The sequence below is a fragment of the Rhea americana genome, unplaced genomic scaffold, assembly GCF_003343005.1.
Source record: "Rhea americana isolate MKP2758 unplaced genomic scaffold, rheAme1 scaffold_13, whole genome shotgun sequence".
Classification (NCBI taxonomy): domain Eukaryota; kingdom Metazoa; phylum Chordata; class Aves; order Rheiformes; family Rheidae; genus Rhea; species Rhea americana.
In genome coordinates this window covers 1,954,850-1,973,166 of record NW_028185372.1, presented here as the reverse complement: position 1 = coordinate 1,973,166, position 18,317 = coordinate 1,954,850, and the positions used below count along the sequence as shown (strand labels likewise).

General features: G+C 38.0%; 1 protein-coding gene across 1 annotated transcript in view; it reads left to right on the top strand.

The window, feature by feature from the left end:
• The window catches only part of RANBP3L (RAN binding protein 3 like), a 35,656-nt gene that overhangs the window by 6,311 nt on the left and 11,028 nt on the right, over positions 1-18,317 (top strand). Inside the window, exons 2-13 of the mRNA XM_085297696.1 lie at positions 5,327-5,385; positions 5,645-5,681; positions 6,278-6,355; positions 7,412-7,486; positions 7,929-8,000; positions 8,706-8,830; positions 9,286-9,389; positions 13,434-13,518; positions 14,608-14,701; positions 15,831-15,961; positions 16,928-17,048; positions 17,633-17,772. Of these exons, the coding sequence (XP_085153822.1) occupies positions 5,327-5,385; positions 5,645-5,681; positions 6,278-6,355; positions 7,412-7,486; positions 7,929-8,000; positions 8,706-8,830; positions 9,286-9,389; positions 13,434-13,518; positions 14,608-14,701; positions 15,831-15,961; positions 16,928-17,048; positions 17,633-17,772 (1,121 nt within the window). The remainder of the gene's footprint in view (positions 1-5,326; positions 5,386-5,644; positions 5,682-6,277; positions 6,356-7,411; positions 7,487-7,928; positions 8,001-8,705; positions 8,831-9,285; positions 9,390-13,433; positions 13,519-14,607; positions 14,702-15,830; positions 15,962-16,927; positions 17,049-17,632; positions 17,773-18,317) is intronic.

Genomic DNA, 18,317 nt, shown 5'->3' with positions numbered 1-18,317 from the left:
TATATGGTGTATGACTTCTTTTTTTTTTTTTTTTTTTTTTTTTTTTACAATGTAAATGTACAGTGTTACAATGGTAACACTACCAAAAGCTTTAGTATATATTTTTTAATACGTATTTTGTAAAATTTCTACCGCTTTGGGAGGATGAAGGCGATAGCAATAGAAGTGAAGACTGGATTGCCTCAGAAAAGGCTGAAGGACCCTCTTCATGAGCAACTCTGGCTTTGTGGGCTACGTGCAAAGCTGGTGAAAGTGGTTTTTGCATTATTCCCATATCCTTGCTGACTAGTGACTTAGGCAGCAGCCAGCAGTTGTTTTTTTCCCGACGTGCATTCCTGTATTTTCTTCCAAACTGAATTTTGAAAACGCAAGCTCCACGCGGGCGTAGGAACTAGCCTAGTTTACCTGCCCGCCGCAGATGCAGGGGGATGAGGGAGCGCGGAGGTGGGAGCGGGGCTCTGCGGGCTGCTGCCGGGAGGCCACGCGGAAAACACCTCGGGCGGGTGAATTTCTGAGGGGTTAGGAATTTGGAAATTTCAGCTGGAAATGAATTTCTAAAACAGTTCGAATGTGTCTCGCGGGCAAGGGCTCGTTCTGAGCTCTGAACGCAGCAGACGCTGGGCTGAGTTTTGTCTAACCGAGCAGCTCCGGGGGCTCTGCAGCCAGGAGAAGAGCACCCAGTCCGCGGAGGTTGTCCGTGGGCAGACAGACCGGTCCCGTGCCTGGACTCCGGCTGAGGCTGGTGCATTATTCCAGTCTGAGCAGCCAGAGGCAGCCCACTTGGCAGGTTCCTGTGGTTAACTTCTCCAACAACCTCTTTCATCCAGAAGTACCAAGCTGCTGAGGGCTGGAGCGGCCCGGTCTTAACCAGGCACTAGCCAGCCGGTGCCTGTCCCTGGGTCCTGGTGGCGAGGAGGAGGAGGAGGAGGAGGGGAGGAGGCTCCAGGCCACCCTGCTCCCGTCCCTCCCTGGCGCCCTGCCTGCTGCTGCCTCTTCCCCTGGGACAGGGTCAGGCAGAGCCTGGCTGCCGCCCGTCCTGCCGGCAGCAACCTTCGGGCAGAGGAACGGGGAGAAGAATGCAAAATTACTTGCCAGCATTAAAATGAGCACATTGGCGTGACTGTGTTCATTCCTTGATGCAGTTGCGTTATATCCGCAGTTAATTCTGCATTGTTTTTTCCTTGGGGATCAGCTGCAGATATTTTGTATTTAAGTATCTGAGAAGTGGAAAATGTAATTGTAATGGAAGTTGAATATATAATGAGATACATATATATGTTAAACAAATATATTTTTAAATCTTTGTTACGAACAGGCCTGATTAAGAAGTGAAGATCTTACAGGTCAATTGTGTGGAATATTTTTCAGGAACTACAAATAGGATTTCTTGCTTTGGGTAAAAACAGTACRAACCCCTCCAAATGATGAGGAGTAACTGTGACAGCATCAGCAACTTCTGACAAAATATACTGAGGGCAAGAAAATTTTCCTTGTGGCTCAAAAAGARTTGATGCCATATATCTTTTATGTTTGCTGCRTTTTCAAAATCTGCCTATTTAAGAATACCATTATATCCTAGCTTCACATTCGTTTGTTGGAAATGAACCAATTATGAATTTTTCTTCAGTAACTCCTGGGTTTTAAACTATTACTGGAATTAYTTTGTTGTTTAAATTGTAGTTAACTTCTGTAATCTCTGCAAACTCCCTACGGCCTTTTAGCTCCAATAAAAGTTAGCTCAGTGATAGAAAGTCAGTTCCTTTTCCATAGCATTCAGTCTTTGCTAATTCCATGCTTTACAGTAGTAAATGTACGTTTAAAAATATTACTGGCTTCTGAGCTTGGGAGATACTGTGAAGAGTATAAAAGTTTCAGTATTTATGCTTTAATTTGTATTTTTTTCATTCAATAAGAATACAAATCTCTTTTCTTAAAAAGAAAAAAGAGACAGGAAAAAAGCCTATCATCTTCAATAAGTCATATATCAATGAAATACTATTGTTTATATGTGCCACTCCCCTCTAGTGAATAGAAGTGGAATTGCTCGATCTCATGCCATGCCATGAACTCCCAGCTGCAACCAGATTATGGAAATTTTATTTAACTTTTAGTGACAAGGAATTATCTTTTTTGGAGCTGAACAGTGTGGGTTTTTTTTTCCTGCTGTTTCTTGTAAGGACAAAATGATGCTTCTGAGCCACGTACTAGCAACCAGATCTTCACTGCAAAGTATACCAAGTTTATTAAATTCAGTCCTTTGCACACATAATGGCCATGTAAATACAGAATTTAAACATAAGGTAAAAATTGTGGTCAGTATTTGAATGATGCATTTATTCAGTAATTTTAATCCTTCCATGAGAGGTTGATGTTAGCTTTATTAACTCTTTAAGTGATTGATTGGTTTGGTTGTAATTCGGCATGCAAGCCAAGGTGAAAAGATTGATCCATATATTTTCACACACATTTTTGTTGAACAGGAGAATGAACATTCTGATATGAATTGCAGGAAGCTAGTGTAATAAAAAGGATGTGTACATGATGCATGTTCTGACATGAGGAAGCTGACGACATGTCAAGTGTGGGATTTCTCTGGCCAAAGACAGTTGTACAGCTCAGTARTTACTCTAGTTTCTCCTTGTCCTCAATGGAGAAAAATACGTACATCATCACTTAAAGTACACGTCTCAAACAGGTCCAATATCTCATGCTAAAAACATGCTTGTTTCTGTGGTCTGCAAGTTACAGACATCTCAAGCTTTCATGAGGCGAATCCTATTTGCTCTTCTGTTGTGCCACTAATGGATGGTATTGGTGAATACAACTTCTTCTTTTACACCAACAACCACATTAGCCTGTTGGAGTGGCACAGGCTGTGAAGTTCGTTGTTAACAAAGTAAGTAGCCTGAAGTAAATCATGTAAGTAAGATGATCCCTAAATCAATGCAAATTTGATCCAGGGGATAAGTAAGTTGAAAAAAATACAATAAGAAAAGAGAACATGGGTCCACGTTTTTTTTAGTCATATCTAAGAAATGAAGAGGTACACTCAAGAATAGAATTTGATCTATAAAACTTGGTATGTTTTTGTATCATATTCATATGTTAAAACTGTCGTTAAGCATTCATTTATCTGAAACCTCAAGAGTGGGAAGCGTGAACATGTCTGGGAGGCCAGGTGTAACACATTTCCTTGCTTGTATTGATCTTGGGATCATTTTGCCTCTCACATCCCTGCATTTCTCTGGGAATTAGAGCTGGAATTCGCCCTTAAAGGATGTTCTTAAGGGGTGTCCTTAAATTCTTAAAGGATGGTGCAGGAGTATAACAAGCCTCTTGTTTTGTACGTGCCACACAAGTTTGTTAGAGTGAGCAGTAACTTGATTTTAAAATGGAAAAGTATGGACTATGAAGATTGGAGTAGAGATTAGGAAAGGAAAGGACAAGGGTTTCAACAAGTGACCGTACTGAGTTATGGTGTGCAGTGTCTCATTCAAATCATTCCTAGTATCTGCATTATGAATCTGACAAAAAGAGTATGCTTTGAAGTTAAGAAAACAATCAGACAAGAGATGTACATGTCTTAAACCATCTGGTACAATGATATTTTTAGTTCAGTCACTCACTGCATACTCMGTGTGACCTAGGTACTGTCCCTTGCTACATGGTATGTTACTCATTTCTAATGCTGATGACTGATTTACCGCAAGTTCMTATAGTTTACCGTGTATGTCTGTACGGTGTAATAAAAGAACAGAATGCTTAAATATATACTTAAGCATTTGAAGGCTCAACATATTAGGATGTGTGTTGTTTGAAAGAGATTTTTCTGTGTTCTCTTTGATGAACACATAGCACACATTCAGTCTATAAATACCAATGAATAATTATAGAACATCTAAATTTAATATTCTACTCTGATGTAAGCATGTAGGAGATAACAAGGTGTTAAGTAACAGCCAACATTAATTTGTCAGGAGCAAATCACATCAAATACTTGATTTTCTTCCTAGGGTAAGGAGATAGGTAAATATCTTGACTTTTAGGGGGTTTTTGWACACTCATTTGACAATCTCATAAGCAAACTAGTGAAGATTTCATGGAAAATTTTAGCTACAACATAGTTATCAGTGGTTTATGATCAGAATGGAAGCTCCACATCAGTTGGGGCTCTATGAGTAYGTTCTGAAGATGGTACTAAGAATTTTCATTTGTGATTTGAGGGAGAGAGAGAACCCCTATGAAATTTGCGGATGTCGTCAAGCTGTGAGGGTCTACAACTGCATTAAAGGACAGTATTATAATTTAAAATGTTCCTAGCACGCTGGAAAAATAAAGAAGATGCACTTCAAAGGCAACAGATGCAAACAACCATGCTTAGGTAGGAATAGCCAGACAAAAAAGAAGATAAGAAATGATAGGTTAGATACCGTTTTGCATAAATTTTTGGTGGCTTTTGGAGGCTCTTGCATGCATTGAGTCAGCAATGGCAGGCTGTTAGAGGGGAAAGCAAACACACGAGATAGGAAACAAGCAGTAATATCATATGTAAGACGAGTAATAGTCCTACCACTTTATTCAGCCCTAGTAAGGCTTCGATTGGGTCTCTTGCTCCATCTTGGATGACAAAGTTCACATGTGGCATGGAACTATCTGGAGGGATTCCAGAGGAGAACAGCAAGAGTGCTCAGATGTTTAGAAAAAATGTCTATAAAGGCAGAGGGAAATAATTGTTTAGTTTAAGGGAGAGGGAAAAAAAAAAAAAAAAAAAAAGAGTCTTTAAGTCTTTGAACATTTAAGAGTGATTCAAAGAAGGAAGCAAATTATTTCTCAGTCCACTGCGAATACGCGTAAGTTGCAGGAAGGGGGACATCAGGATTGACATAGAGAAACATTTATGACATGTTCTGATGTGAAATATTTTTCTTGTCCAGGAAGTGTAAATAGAATATTGACTGGGAAGGCTGTGGAGTCTCTGCTGTGAGAAGGTATTAGACCTTAGACAAACACGTGTCAGGAGTGACACAGGTATAGCTGATATGTCTGTGAAACAGGGTGGAGGATCTGAGGGGCATCTCTATTCTGCAATTGCAAAATGGATACTGAGATATAAAAAACAATATTGGGGAGGAATTTGGAAGAGACGAAAAATGCTTGCTAAAGAATGAAGACTGGCACAGCACATGTAAGAGCCTATGCAAAACCTGTACAGGCTGGGAGTTGAAACTGTGAGGTTCTTTGCATGCAGTTCCAGCACAACAGTAGTGGGAACAAGGGTCTGAACTTACATCCCTCCAAACTAAAGGCTGCATTCTTACTTTTCCAGAGAGATCAGTGCTTGCCCAACCAACATTTGTCTTTGAAAAGAAGCACCATCCTTTGAAGGTAAAAACTTAACCTTTTGTTTTGCATAATTGATAGAAAATGCTAAGAAATAAGGATTCTATCGACAATGAGTCCTAGTGGCAATAAGAGACTTGCCTAGTTTAAGACTCGTAATAATTGGGCTCAAAATAAAACAAGCAAAAGTAGGGACTAGACTGCTTTTAATATACATAYGTTGGATTGATATAGTTCGTGTTCTACTCTAGAAAATGGCAGATCTATTCTCCTTGACCCTTCCACCCTTCTATTTTTTTTCCAGCGGCCTGCAGAAGACCCAGTTTGCAAAGCTGAAAATGGTAATAATCATTTCATTGAAGTAGTATAATCATACACTGAGTTATTCATAGATTTGACCATTGCCTGTGAAAAGAGCGTCCAAATCCTCACTTTTTATGTGCCAGGASAAATCTCTGTTAACGGACTCAGACTACTTAGATTGTAAAGCGCCCTAGTATTTCCCAGAATGACTCTGTCTTACCTCCAGAATCTTTCCCCCATCTTACCTTTCATATTTGTCAGAGAGCAGAACTCCTGAAAAACAGGCAGGTGTATTCATTAGCTCTATTAGCTTTTATCTGCCCTTTACTATTCGTTTAGGCCACATATTATAATGTAACATCTCATTCTTAATGTGCTCTGAGCCTGTGGGCCCTGAACTGATTCTGAGTGCTGGTTGTAGGTCCGCTGACATTGGTAGAAATAAAGACAACTCCCTAGGGCTTTGTATCAGGTCTTGACTGAGATTATAAGGCCCTCTTGTGCTCTTAGATTCTTAAAGCTATAAATCATTCCTAGATTTTATTGTCTTCAAGCTTTATTGCTACATCATACCATTGTGCYGAAATCTGCTGCCAGACTGTTTCTACAGAACATTATATTTAATTTTCTTTAGATTTCATTAGTTGCTTCAGAAAGCGTACAAGATCATCATCTTTTACTCTCCAGAAGTCTGACTCACAGTCCAACACAGGTACGCTGTTTAGCTCCATTCACCTTTTTAATTACTATAGTTCTGTAATCTCGTCTGGTAAAGATGAGCAGGTATTTTCTTGTCTAAGAAATGTATCTGCATTGTAGAAATATTCCAAGTCAGGAAAACTTAAACAGTGACATTAATTTCCAGTAAGTACCATCTKAAGTAAAAATATATGATTTTTCCTTACTTTAATATTACATAAAATGGTGAAGAATGTGTATATTTCATATAGTTTCCTGGAACTGTTCACTCAGTCAAGGGAAGAGAGGAGCTGGGAAGGAATGAGATTCCCTGGTTTGTGGAAGAGATCAATGTTCCTTGGGGAATCCGTGAAAATGTAAAACCATTTTCAGAAAAGCCTTTACTGCCATCCACCTGCCAGCTTACCTGAAAATCCCTTTAAGGGCACTGTGTTCCTTCCATGGTATTTGAGGGAAATACACAATAGAAATTGAAAGCTACTATGCAGTAGGAATGATCTGGGTTTTACAGTATTTATTTAATGTAATGATAGGGCCAGAAAGTTACTTCAGAGGTTAGGCCYTAATATATATAAACTATATTTTACATATAGTGTACATAGATACACTGGTGTCCTGTGGCACACCTAGCTAAAAGGATTTAAGATAACCTGAGTTTGGCTTACCCTGAAAATTACACTAAGGTCATATATAAAAATCATAGGTGCAGTGGGAGGAGTATGCCTGTAGCAAAAAATGAAGCAAGGTTCGGGAGCAAGCTGGTGTGGTAAGCCTCCTGACTGCCCACCCTGCTGGACCGTTAGCTCGCTCCCTGGCTTGGTTTTGAACCACTCCAGTGGCCRCCTCCAAGAGAGAAGCACGGTGAAGCTGACGAGATACAAGCAGTGTGGATAAGCCAGGCTGTGCTCCTTGGCCTCAGAGACCCCTTCAGCAGTAAAGGCGTAACCTGAAAGCTAGTAGTCAGAGGTAACACGCTGATTCTGCTGCCAAGGAAGGCACTGGCTACGCTCAAAAATTCATCTTTTTTTGTTCTAAACAAAGGATAATTTTGGTCTCTCTATCCTTTCAGATACAGCAGTCTCTCAGAAAAGAGGAAGATCGTGTTCCTTTACTATCCTTCCTACCTTTCCCCCCTCCCAGGCAGGTAATTGAAACAAAGAAAACCACCACCACCACCATAAATGCTTACGTAGAGAAGCAAATATTAGGGCAGGGTACCTTAATCTACTGAYCCTAAAAAACCTGTGAGACTGTACCAGATAGTATTTCCATTTCCATGGCTTTTGCAAACTAGCAGCACCAGCAGCTGGAGTAGGATTTTATGAGATTAAAACATCTGTTAATATCCAAAAGACATTTTCTCTGACATAGCCAAAACAACTGGGGTGCTTTCCATGTCTGAATCTTTTCAACTGTAAAATGAAGACAGTAATAGTTATCTCAGAGATCTTGTTTGGACAAATTCTAGGATATTGCTAAGATAGTACTAAAATGTGGAGTCTCCTCTGGTGATAGGTTACAGGCACATAGATGACTAATTTATGATTTATTATTACTTATTAAAATTTAAATTCCTCCTTCTTTAGTAAAGATGAATAACATATTCATGACCTCAGCTCTTCTTCGAAGGAAGACTAACACCAAAACTACAAAAGAAGGTAACTGTCATTGCAATATTATATTGACTCCGGTTCCACAAAGACTTTCTTAACAGATAAAGAACAGATAAAAATGACAACCCTCCTCAGTGCTGAGTGAATGCTTTATGAGGTTCATAAGTTATTTATTTGAAGACATAAGTATCCTGTGAGCTCTGTTCTGATCCTCTGCTCTGACTGCTTATGGCTGTATTAATTTCTGAGTGGAGAGATCATAACTTTGAATGGTCAAATTCCACATCTCTAATACATGACTGAACAAGGCTGTAACTCCGCTCTCAGAGAAGGCAATGAGGGCATCTGCAGGTGCCGTATTAAATTTGAAGTATCAGCTGATGGATCTATCACAAAGCAGTCCTGATTTGTTTGAGTGTATGTATGTACACACACGCACACACACACACAGATACCCACATATGTATACACACAGGCACACATATGTGTGTGTGTGTGTATATATATATGTATGTATCTGTATGTATTTGTATTACCCTTCTATTTTAATGGGATAACATGGGTTGGTGTCAGTGCAGAATTGTATAGTTTAGAAGGGATTAGCATTTTTCAGAATACATAGTAAGTAAACAATAGCAGTAACTTATTTAAGTGTGTTCGGCAGCTTTTAGATAAAGGGGCAGTACACATAGATATGAATTAGGTGTGAAGAAAAAGTCTTTCTCTAAATATTTTATTTTTGTTTACAAGGATGCTTGTCACAAAGTCGGTTGCGGAATGTCATTAGACCTGCCATTTTACAGCCGCCGCAAACCTTCACRTGTCCTGAAAATCCAATAACATCTCTAGTGACTAAGAAAAGAGCACATGTTCAGGTAAAAAAGAAGAGTGACTTTAATGGCTGATATACATGTTTGTAGCTCAATCAAATTAAAAAACAACACTGTTTTAAAGCAGTTATTTCACCGCAGGATTTCAAAGGAAGTTCCTGTATCAGTTTCAGTGGAAACAATGGATTATTGACTAGAGAGGGAACTATTTTACCAGTGCTGACGGTGTTYGAATAAACTGCCTCCTTTGCAGCCTGTCTCAACTTTCAGACACTGTAGTTCTGTGGGCAAATCAAGTTTGGGGGTCTTTTTTGATTTTGTTTTTTTCAGAGAGTAACATTTTAGTGCATTCATTTAAAGGATGGTGTTAAGGGCACTGGCTTAGTACACAGTGGGGGAAAGCTCTGCCAGCTACTATAGATATATACCTCAGTGACTTTGGATTTCTAGCAGACCTGAGAATATGCTTGGATTAATTCATCTGCTTATATTATTCCTAGTTATCTGAAAACAGCTCTTATTTCTCAGCTGAGAATTCATTAAGTTTGAAGACAGTGGCAAGGTCATCTATTACGATGAATCTCTCTAGTCCTAAAACAGCACGGTAAGATTTTTAATGTATTCCTACAATACTTTGTCATTTGGCCTGAGACYTGCACTTTCTCTCAACATATCTAACATAGTACTAAACTCATGCTATCTGCAGCCACACTGTGCTTACTGGTATTTGTGTGTGGTGCCAGGATTTGTGGGTGGTGACACAAATTCCATGTACTGTAAGGAATGGACTCCTGCCAGTGATGATCTCTGTGGGACAGCTTGTCTCTTGTTAGCCACCCCCAAGCAAGAAGCTACTTCAGTTTGTCATCTCATGCAGCTTTGCCAGCTCAAAATACTGCTTGGTTTTGAATGTTTGTGGTTATGTTTGTGTTTCTGATTACATAGTTGCACCATCTCATAAATATTTCGGCTGCAGAGAAACTAGGGAATTACCAAAATATGCAAGCCACACAGGTGGCTTGAAGAGAACCATACAGTACTGGTTGGAAGACATGGTGAATGCTGCCACTGGAGTGAACAACTAGCATAGTGTGATGAGGTCWTATCTTGTGCAAACATGGGTTGACCAACATGGCTTTTAGAATTTCATGAGGAGGCTGACTTGTCTGGACAAGTAGCCAGAAATTGCCCTACACTCTAATGCCTTTGTATATGACTGAAAGAGCTCATACCGATGCAAATGTGCAATAAAATGCAAAAGCTATTTCCTCTCTCTGGAGACTTGCTGCATGAGAATGCTTCAGGTCTGTGACTAACCAGTTTAGTGTCAGCAGGTTCATGTGTGGGTGTTGATACTGCTTGTTGATGCTTCGTTAAAGATTTTTACCTGGAAGTTGTGAGCATCAGGAATACATGATCAGTTAGTGATTGAAGAATGACCTTTCAAAACTGCTGGGGCTACTGATAACAAATTTATTATGTTGCTRCTGTTCCTCCTCACATCCAAAGAGGTGGAGGAGAACATGTTAACTGCAAGGGATTCAATTCCAGTCTTCTTCAGGGCCTGATGAATCACAGATAAAGGTCCTTGCGCACAAATACGCAGTGCACAGTGCCAGGATTCTGAGAGATGAAGAATTTTGTGTGCTCAGGCAACTTGGATTCTTAACCCTTCCCAACAAGAAGAGCGTCATTAGAGGGCAGATACTCGGTGTTATGTTGGAAGAGCCAGCCTGTCCTCTTCTGTCATAATAAATGCTGTGATGATGCCCTATGAAGGCAACATGAAGCCACACAGCATGTTACATTTTTAGCAGATTAAGGATGATGGTAATCTACGTATTGGAAAATGTGAAGGGAATATGATGTTATCTTTCAAATCAGTTGATACCAATATTTTAAACCCATTTGCCATCTGTCACCTGCACCATATCTAGGAAAAGGTAGGTGAGTGGCTTGTTTTTGAAGTAAATGGATAGAGAAATGCTATGCAAGGTTTTGTCATCGACAAGTTACAGAAATTTAAAGTGCTTATGGTAGTTCTTTTTCTTTCTTCTTTTTTTTTTTTTTAAGGGGATTTGCTAATCTGCATGATGTGTTCTGTGCTTGATTAATTTTGTGTATCATCACAATTGTAGTAAATGTGAATTTGTTTGCTGAGTAAAATACTAACTTAAACACGAATAGGTGCTTACTGCTTTGCTGAGATTGCTGGGGGAGGGAATCTAAGTGCCATTATTTTGATCTGTAGAAAGTGCTTGTTGCTTTACAATATGTAAGAAAAATATTTTTGGCATAGGTGTTTTCTCATATGTAGCGTGAGAACAACAGGTTTTTAAAGGAATTTTATTAAACTGCATATAAATACAAAAATAGGGAACATTGTTGTACCTTACAGTAATGAAGAGAAGAAATTTGCAGATTTTCTTGAGCCTGATTAAGAATTTGGAAAGGCAATTGTGTCTTAAATGACAGAAATACAGTGCTGGGGAAATGCAGGGTTTGCTTGAGAACCTGCAGGGGTTCAAGGCTAGTTCAAGGCCAGTCCTGACGCTCCAAGGAGCAGCTGAGCACCTGGGCCTGTTCCCTTTGTGTAGTCTTATCCATAATTCTTGCTTGTTAGTGGTAGTTCCCTGAATTCTGTGTATCTGTTTTGCATGTCCTTGGCAATGTCATCCCTGGCATACTCTTCTCTTGCCCTGTAGCAACATAAGGGCATTGACGTTTCAGTGAGACTCTGAGGCTGGCACTTCCCCTTTAATTGCCTGCAAAAACAAAGATCCTGCATTGATTACTTTTTCTGATTTCTTGCATTTCTTAATCAAAATCCRTTTCCCTCATTGCTCTTAGGCAAAGCTCTAGGTTCTGGGTTTTAGCTCTTCTGGAACACTATTATTGCTGCTCTGCTAGTGCAGCAGATGAAATACCAAGATAGAAATCGATCACAATTTAGCAAATGTTAGTGGGAAGTATTCTTTATGAAAGGATAAGGAAATAATTACTTTAACTGACTTCAGATTCCCCGTTCGTGGCACAAGACTGCAGGTATGGAAGGATTTAAGGCTGATAAAGAAACTGAWTATCTGATTTTTGTTTTTCTTCTTAGTCTTAGCAACCCATCAAACATCGGGATRTTAAGGAACAGTTGTTCCCCTAAGTGTAAAATGGAGGAAGCCTGTACTTGGGAATTCCGTCATTCTGTGTGAAAAGATTTCAAGAACTTTGTAGTTGTGAACATAAGAGGTTAATTTTAGAGGTAGATCATCAAAGTTCTGCCAGCTAATCCAGCTTTTTATCAGAATGTCCTTTGCCTGACACAGCTGCTTGTGAGCGCTCTCAAGGGTGCTGAACAAACCGGAAGAGCATTGATGAGCTGTGCTGAAGTATACAGTTGGTGRCAGAATATCAGATCATCTTCCTGCCAAGCCATCTTTTGGAGCAGAGGGAGGACAAGAATTTGAATGGTTTAAGAGATACAGTGATTAAGCTCTAGAGAAATCACAAGCAACCTATAGGGCTTTTGTGAAAAAATAGTACCAAACCCAGCTTCCACACAAGGTTTACAAGGACTTTTCTAGTGACTTTTGTAAAAAACTGCTCATGTTCATTTGAAGCGGCTGTATAATCAGCAGACCAAATGACAACTCTGTTTATATGGTATGTTCTTGAATATACTTACAAAATGTGACAGTGCCACTATTTAAAAAACAAAGACTCTCTTCTTTTAAAACCTCCTGAGAGGAAAGAGGCTAACTGAGTGAAGTTAAGTTTAGAGTGCCAATGCAAAAAAAAAAAAAAAAAACAACTGTAATATCATTTTCATTATGCAAAAAAAAAAAAAAAAAAAAGTGTTTTTCACCTAGCTATCCTTAGACACTGAGCAGGAAAGAGACAGGAGGGAAGGGGAAGAAGAGCAAGTGTTGTTTTAATGCTACAAAACTTCTGCCAAAACAAGTCACATTCAAGGTACTCCCTAGGAAGTCCTAGCCATGAAGTAATTTATCTATCACGTGAAATTTTCTCAGATCTATACTCCCAAGGTATATTTGGCCAATAGCAAAGGACAGCAAGTATTTAGTTTTGTTCAGTTCTCATGTTAAGTACATTGATAGGACACATCATTGAAAAATATTAAGACCTCTCTTTCTTGTTTCCTTTTACATTTTTGCAGTATTTACTTAAATTTATGTGGAGTTGGTGTGCATTAAAATATATTGCCTATCTGTCTTTCCAAGATGTTAAGTGCCTGTGGAGCACTGAGTAGGTTATTCTGCATCAATGTGGAGGCAATAATTGTTGCTGGCACTCTTTTGCCWGAGCAAAAGGAAATAGGAAAAGAAATGTGACACATTAAAGCTGATGAAGTGAGATACWTCCCTCAGAAGGAGGCATGTTGTTTTGTTCCTATCCCTTGCTTTTAAGGAACATCCTTGAGACTGTTCATGAAACACAGTGTAACATTCTTTTTGTGGACAGTTATTTAGAAAATATTCTCRGATTCTCTTAAAGACTTTGTCTGATTCCTAAAGAGTTCATTTTTTTGCTTGTTCATCYTCAGTGTATGGTGTGGTAAAGTAAATGCATGAACTTACTTACATATTCTTTACCAAGTTCTGAATCACATGCTTATATTATTTCGTTCCCATAGAACTCAGCAGGCTGAAGACAGAAGTATAGTAAACAGCAGCAATTCTGACTTCGTGTTTGGAGAAAACATGATTGAGAGAGTTTTGGTAAGATCTGTAAATACTAGCAGACTCTTACCAAGATTAATCTATTTATGAATATAAAATTTCTCAGACACTGATTCTTTCTATTTCCTGTTCTTTTAAGGTGTGAGTAAATATGATTCCAATATCTGATGTACAGGAAATATTTAAATATTTGAGGAGGGGTGGGCATCCCTATCTCCCCATCTTAGATAACTACTCTTACTATTAGCTCATATTGGTAGGYGCTTTTTTCCTTATGCTCGTATTTTGTCCTGGAAAAGGATTGTTTAAATATTCGATGCGAAGTGGAACAGCCACAACAGCAGAGAAAAGAATGCAGTTCCCAGTACTCTAAGAGTTTGCGTTATAGCTGCTAAGAGATAGGGAAAATGAGTATGAATTYTCTTGGGCAGAGGAGGAAATTGAATCCCGCGTCCTAGCTATTGTCCAATGTRAGATATATTGTGCATGCAGTGAGACAGCTTAATGGATCAAGTCCTGAAGGAATCTTAGACAAAAGTTGGTTCCCAAACTGAGGACTGTTTCTCAGAGAAGCAGAACGAAAAGAGTATGCTTATCTGCGGTGAAAAAGCTTGGGAACCATAGGCCTGGATTACGATTTAGGACCAGGAATTAGGTGTAAACTAGGAGTTTAATTACTGAGCATTGTCAATAGTCAGAAACACTTACTTAGAAGTGCCTATAAAACTTCATCTGCAAAAACTGAAAGTCAATGAGATTTTTAATTGCACCATGTTTAAATTCAAGGTGCCTAGGAGTTTTTAAACTACTTCTTGGGGGGGCGTAAGTGCTTAACTTGGAAATTAGCTGGTACTTAAACATGTAAATCCTTTTGTGGATTTAAATCCTAGTCCAGGATCCTTACAAAGGAGCCGTTCTTTGTGAACGAATGAAGTACTGATTTGGTGATAATAAAATTACTTCCATTACAGACTGAAATTGTATCATTTGTCAGTTTTTACTCTCAATATGTTAGAKTTTCCTAGTCTTCACCCCAGTATGAATTAGGTGATCCAACTTTCTGCTTGATATGAAGTAACATAGCCATATTATTTAAATAGGAATTCTTATTTCCCTGTATTTTTCTAGAGTCCTGAAAAGCATCCTAAGACATGTAATGGAGCTGATTCATACAAAGGAGAAGTAACATCCATGTACATGGAATCTTTTCATCCACAAACAGGTAAGTATATTCAACAAACAAGTAGAGTTAGCTTTATTATTTCACTGTTTAGGGCATGTCAGATGGATAGTGCTCAGAAATTCTCCTCAGTTCTCAAGTTATCCAGTCACTAGTACACCCATTACAGTATGTTCCAGAAATCTGTGTTTAAAAAGCAGCTGTGATTTAGTTTATGACAYTTGGTTTAGAAATGGACTAACTTCATAATGAATGATCTAAGTTATTCAGGAAAGGATGGAGTTTTACAAATACATGTGTGTTATTGAAAATATACAGTCAATTTTGTGAATACATTTTGGACTGCATTTCTGAGCTACAATTTTAAGCTGTTTGTATTTTGTGCTGTTCATTAAATAGCATTGCATTATTGGTACTCTAAGGGCGTACAAGTATGTGTGACTGATAGTTCTGTACAAACAGATTTCAGGGTTGTTTGTGACTGGTGTAAGCTTTTCCACTAGGTGAGCAATGTAAAACTGGGCTATGGARGAATCTCAAAAAGGCCACTATTTTGAGCCCTCTCCTGAAATTTTGCACYCATCTCTACTAATGGGTGTATTGCAGTCTCTTACTTTGTATGAACATTCTTACAAATCAAAAAAAACAGAAGCTTATGGAAAAAGTATCTAAATTATGCAATTTTAAAGTGTCTTGTAACGTATGTTCCTTTCTGTTACATCTTTATTGTACATGCATTGCTATTCTGATTATCTTTCATTATTTATGAATTTATTTATTAACTTTCATGTATTTATGAATGAATAATCTTTCATTAGTTATTAATCTGCACAGCAGTATAACTAACCACTTTCATTTGGAAACTCAACTTCTAATTATTTAGGGCTTGTTCCTACAAGTTGTTCCTTGGGGCAAACCTCTGCATCTGCAAAGAGCCCCATTCAATTCAAAATGAATCTAAACAGGTGTGACARGTATTCCAGCTTTTTATTTTCTCTCTCCTAGTTACTAGTTTTGTCCCAAAACTTACTAAAAACACTAATTGATATCAAGCACCACAGGGAATACTGAAATCACAGGCCGCAAAATGTGTTAGTTTTGTTGTTTGAAAAATACCCCGTCTACAAATAGAAGAGATGAATTTTTTTTTTTTTTTTTTTTGATCTTTCAGGAATAGCTTTCATGAAGAGTGCAACACTAACTGAATCAGCTGCTGCTTGTATTTCCAAGCCCGTGGAGAAAATTATGTTAGATAAAGTTGAAATCATAACTGGAGAAGAAGCAGAGCACAATGTATTACAGGTGCGTATTTCATGAAGTTTTCATGGTAAGTAGTTTTCTTGTTGTTAAAAGTAGCATCTAAATCTGTTAGAGATTACAGTGACCTAAACATCACTTTGGTTAATATTTTAAATTTTCACTGTTCTAGATTATCCTCTACTAACTAATTTTTTTGTAGGCTGATACTTCTTTTTTCATCTGATATCTATTCATCCTGTAGTCCCTATCAGTAAGTGACTGTGCTTCAAAACTTCATTCTATGGTTCTATTTTTATAAGTATCTTCACAGTAGATTACTGAGCCTACCATTACTAACTAGAACTTCAAAACTGGAAGTGATTTAAAATTTTTCATGTAAAACATTTCTGAGAAAAAAGCAATGTGTTACCAAGTAATTAGTTTTATAATTCGTCTAAAACACAAATTATCTTTCTGTCCAAGCAGAACTTATCTTGCTATTCTTCATTTTCAAGTTCTTATTTTCTTAGTAAATAGTAGTCATGTATATGATTTAAAAAAATCTTAAAATTGAAAGTTAGCTAATTTTAGCATTGATTAAATCTTCTGTCAGAACATAGAAGCTTTACTCTCTGATAGTACTAGTATGCTGTGCTGCACAAGATTTTTAATGAATAAGGTAATAAGATTATAGATCACTTGCAGCAAGTTCACCTTTGTTAGTGAATATCACAGATGAAGAATTAATGAACATGAAAACTGAGATTCATGCTGAATGTTTTCCATGACTTAATTAGCAGAAGGTTTAGTGCAGATTTGGAGTCGCTTCATTTTAAGTAATTGACTGTCAGTTATAATAATAACCAATGTTAATATATCTGGTTGGTATATATTTGTGCGTGTGTGTATATATATGTATGTATACATATGTATCTAAAACCTTATCAAAAGGCTTAACATATAAATAAAGTTTTAAAACCAATAAAATTGCCATTGGCTGGCAATTTTCATCATAGATTTCTATTTTAGATCAACTGCAAGCTCTTTGTATTTAACAAGCTTTCTTTAACCTGGATTGAAAGAGGCAGAGGATCCCTGAGGCTAAATGACACTTCTAGCAATAAACTTGGAATGTTGCAATCAAGGCTAAGTAAGAATGAAATCACTAAACAGCACATACACAAAACACTAAATTTGTACTGTTGCTGGCCAGAATGAATTATCTCAGAACATTTGTAACTCAGCATCTAGTTCTATTTCAATCAAGTTGCTGAAAGTCTTTTTAACGTTCCTTGATAATTTTAGCTGCCCACAAACTGGGGCACTCCGTTGCCTGAGTGTTTTTTGCTCAGTTTGTGCACTTGCTGATGTTGTTAGGCTCTGTGTATTTCTGCTGCAAAGTACCTTTAGCTCAGTCACCAGTCGGACAGTTAGCGCTTTGTTGAGTCTGCTTTTCCAGGAGCACTGCCTTTCAAGTCACTTCTGGAATGTTGTTGCTAATGTGCTGCTGTTTTTTGTATTGCACTGTACAGTTGGGGTGGATTATTTGTTTTGTATGCCAAATGTATTGAGAGAAACTAAAATATTTTGATATTAAAAGAAAACTTAAAATCAAAATACCAAGTTTTTGACCAACTTAAAAAGAGTAATTCATGAAAATATTAGTTGTATACAAGTATTGCAGAAAAATGAAGGTAGTTACAATTACTTATTATATAAACCTTCTTACTTTAGTTATGCGAAATCAAGGCAGTTTGAGACTGATTCTCAACAGCAGACTCTGGGATCAAATGGTGATAAAAAGAGCAAATAGAAAGAGTCTGTGCTTCACTGCAACAGACCAAGACCACTCTGTTCAAGTATTTCTAATACAGGTAAGCAAGAAATAATTCCCTCTGCCTCAAATCTCCACATTTCATTGAATTCTGGAGACTTGCTGAGGCTTTGGTTGTAGCAAATTGCCTTTTATTTTCTGTTAGGTTCTGCTTAGGGCTTAAAACACTTACATGACTTTTATTATGGAATGAATTAGCAATGATATCCCCTGATATTTCAGAAAAAGGTGTGAAGATGCGATACAGCCTTAGGACAGACATTTCCAGGCTCTGGTTCACATACCACAAGTGGAGTGCAAATTATTCCAGAGTCATATGCAGCAGTTAGTGCTCTGGACTTTGCCTCTTACAGAAATGACTCATTAAGAAATTTCTATACAGGTAGTTACGTGCATAAGTTACTTTGTAGAGCAGCAGCTTTCTGCTRTAGTTCTGGATATAATGCTTATAATAACCCATCCAGACTAGGACCCCCATATTTCACTTCAGAGAGAACATAGAATTGTGACCTGAATTTATGTAAGACGATGCTCTTGGGCATCCTGGTTTTATCTGGCAAGGGCTCATAAGCTGAGAATGGAAAG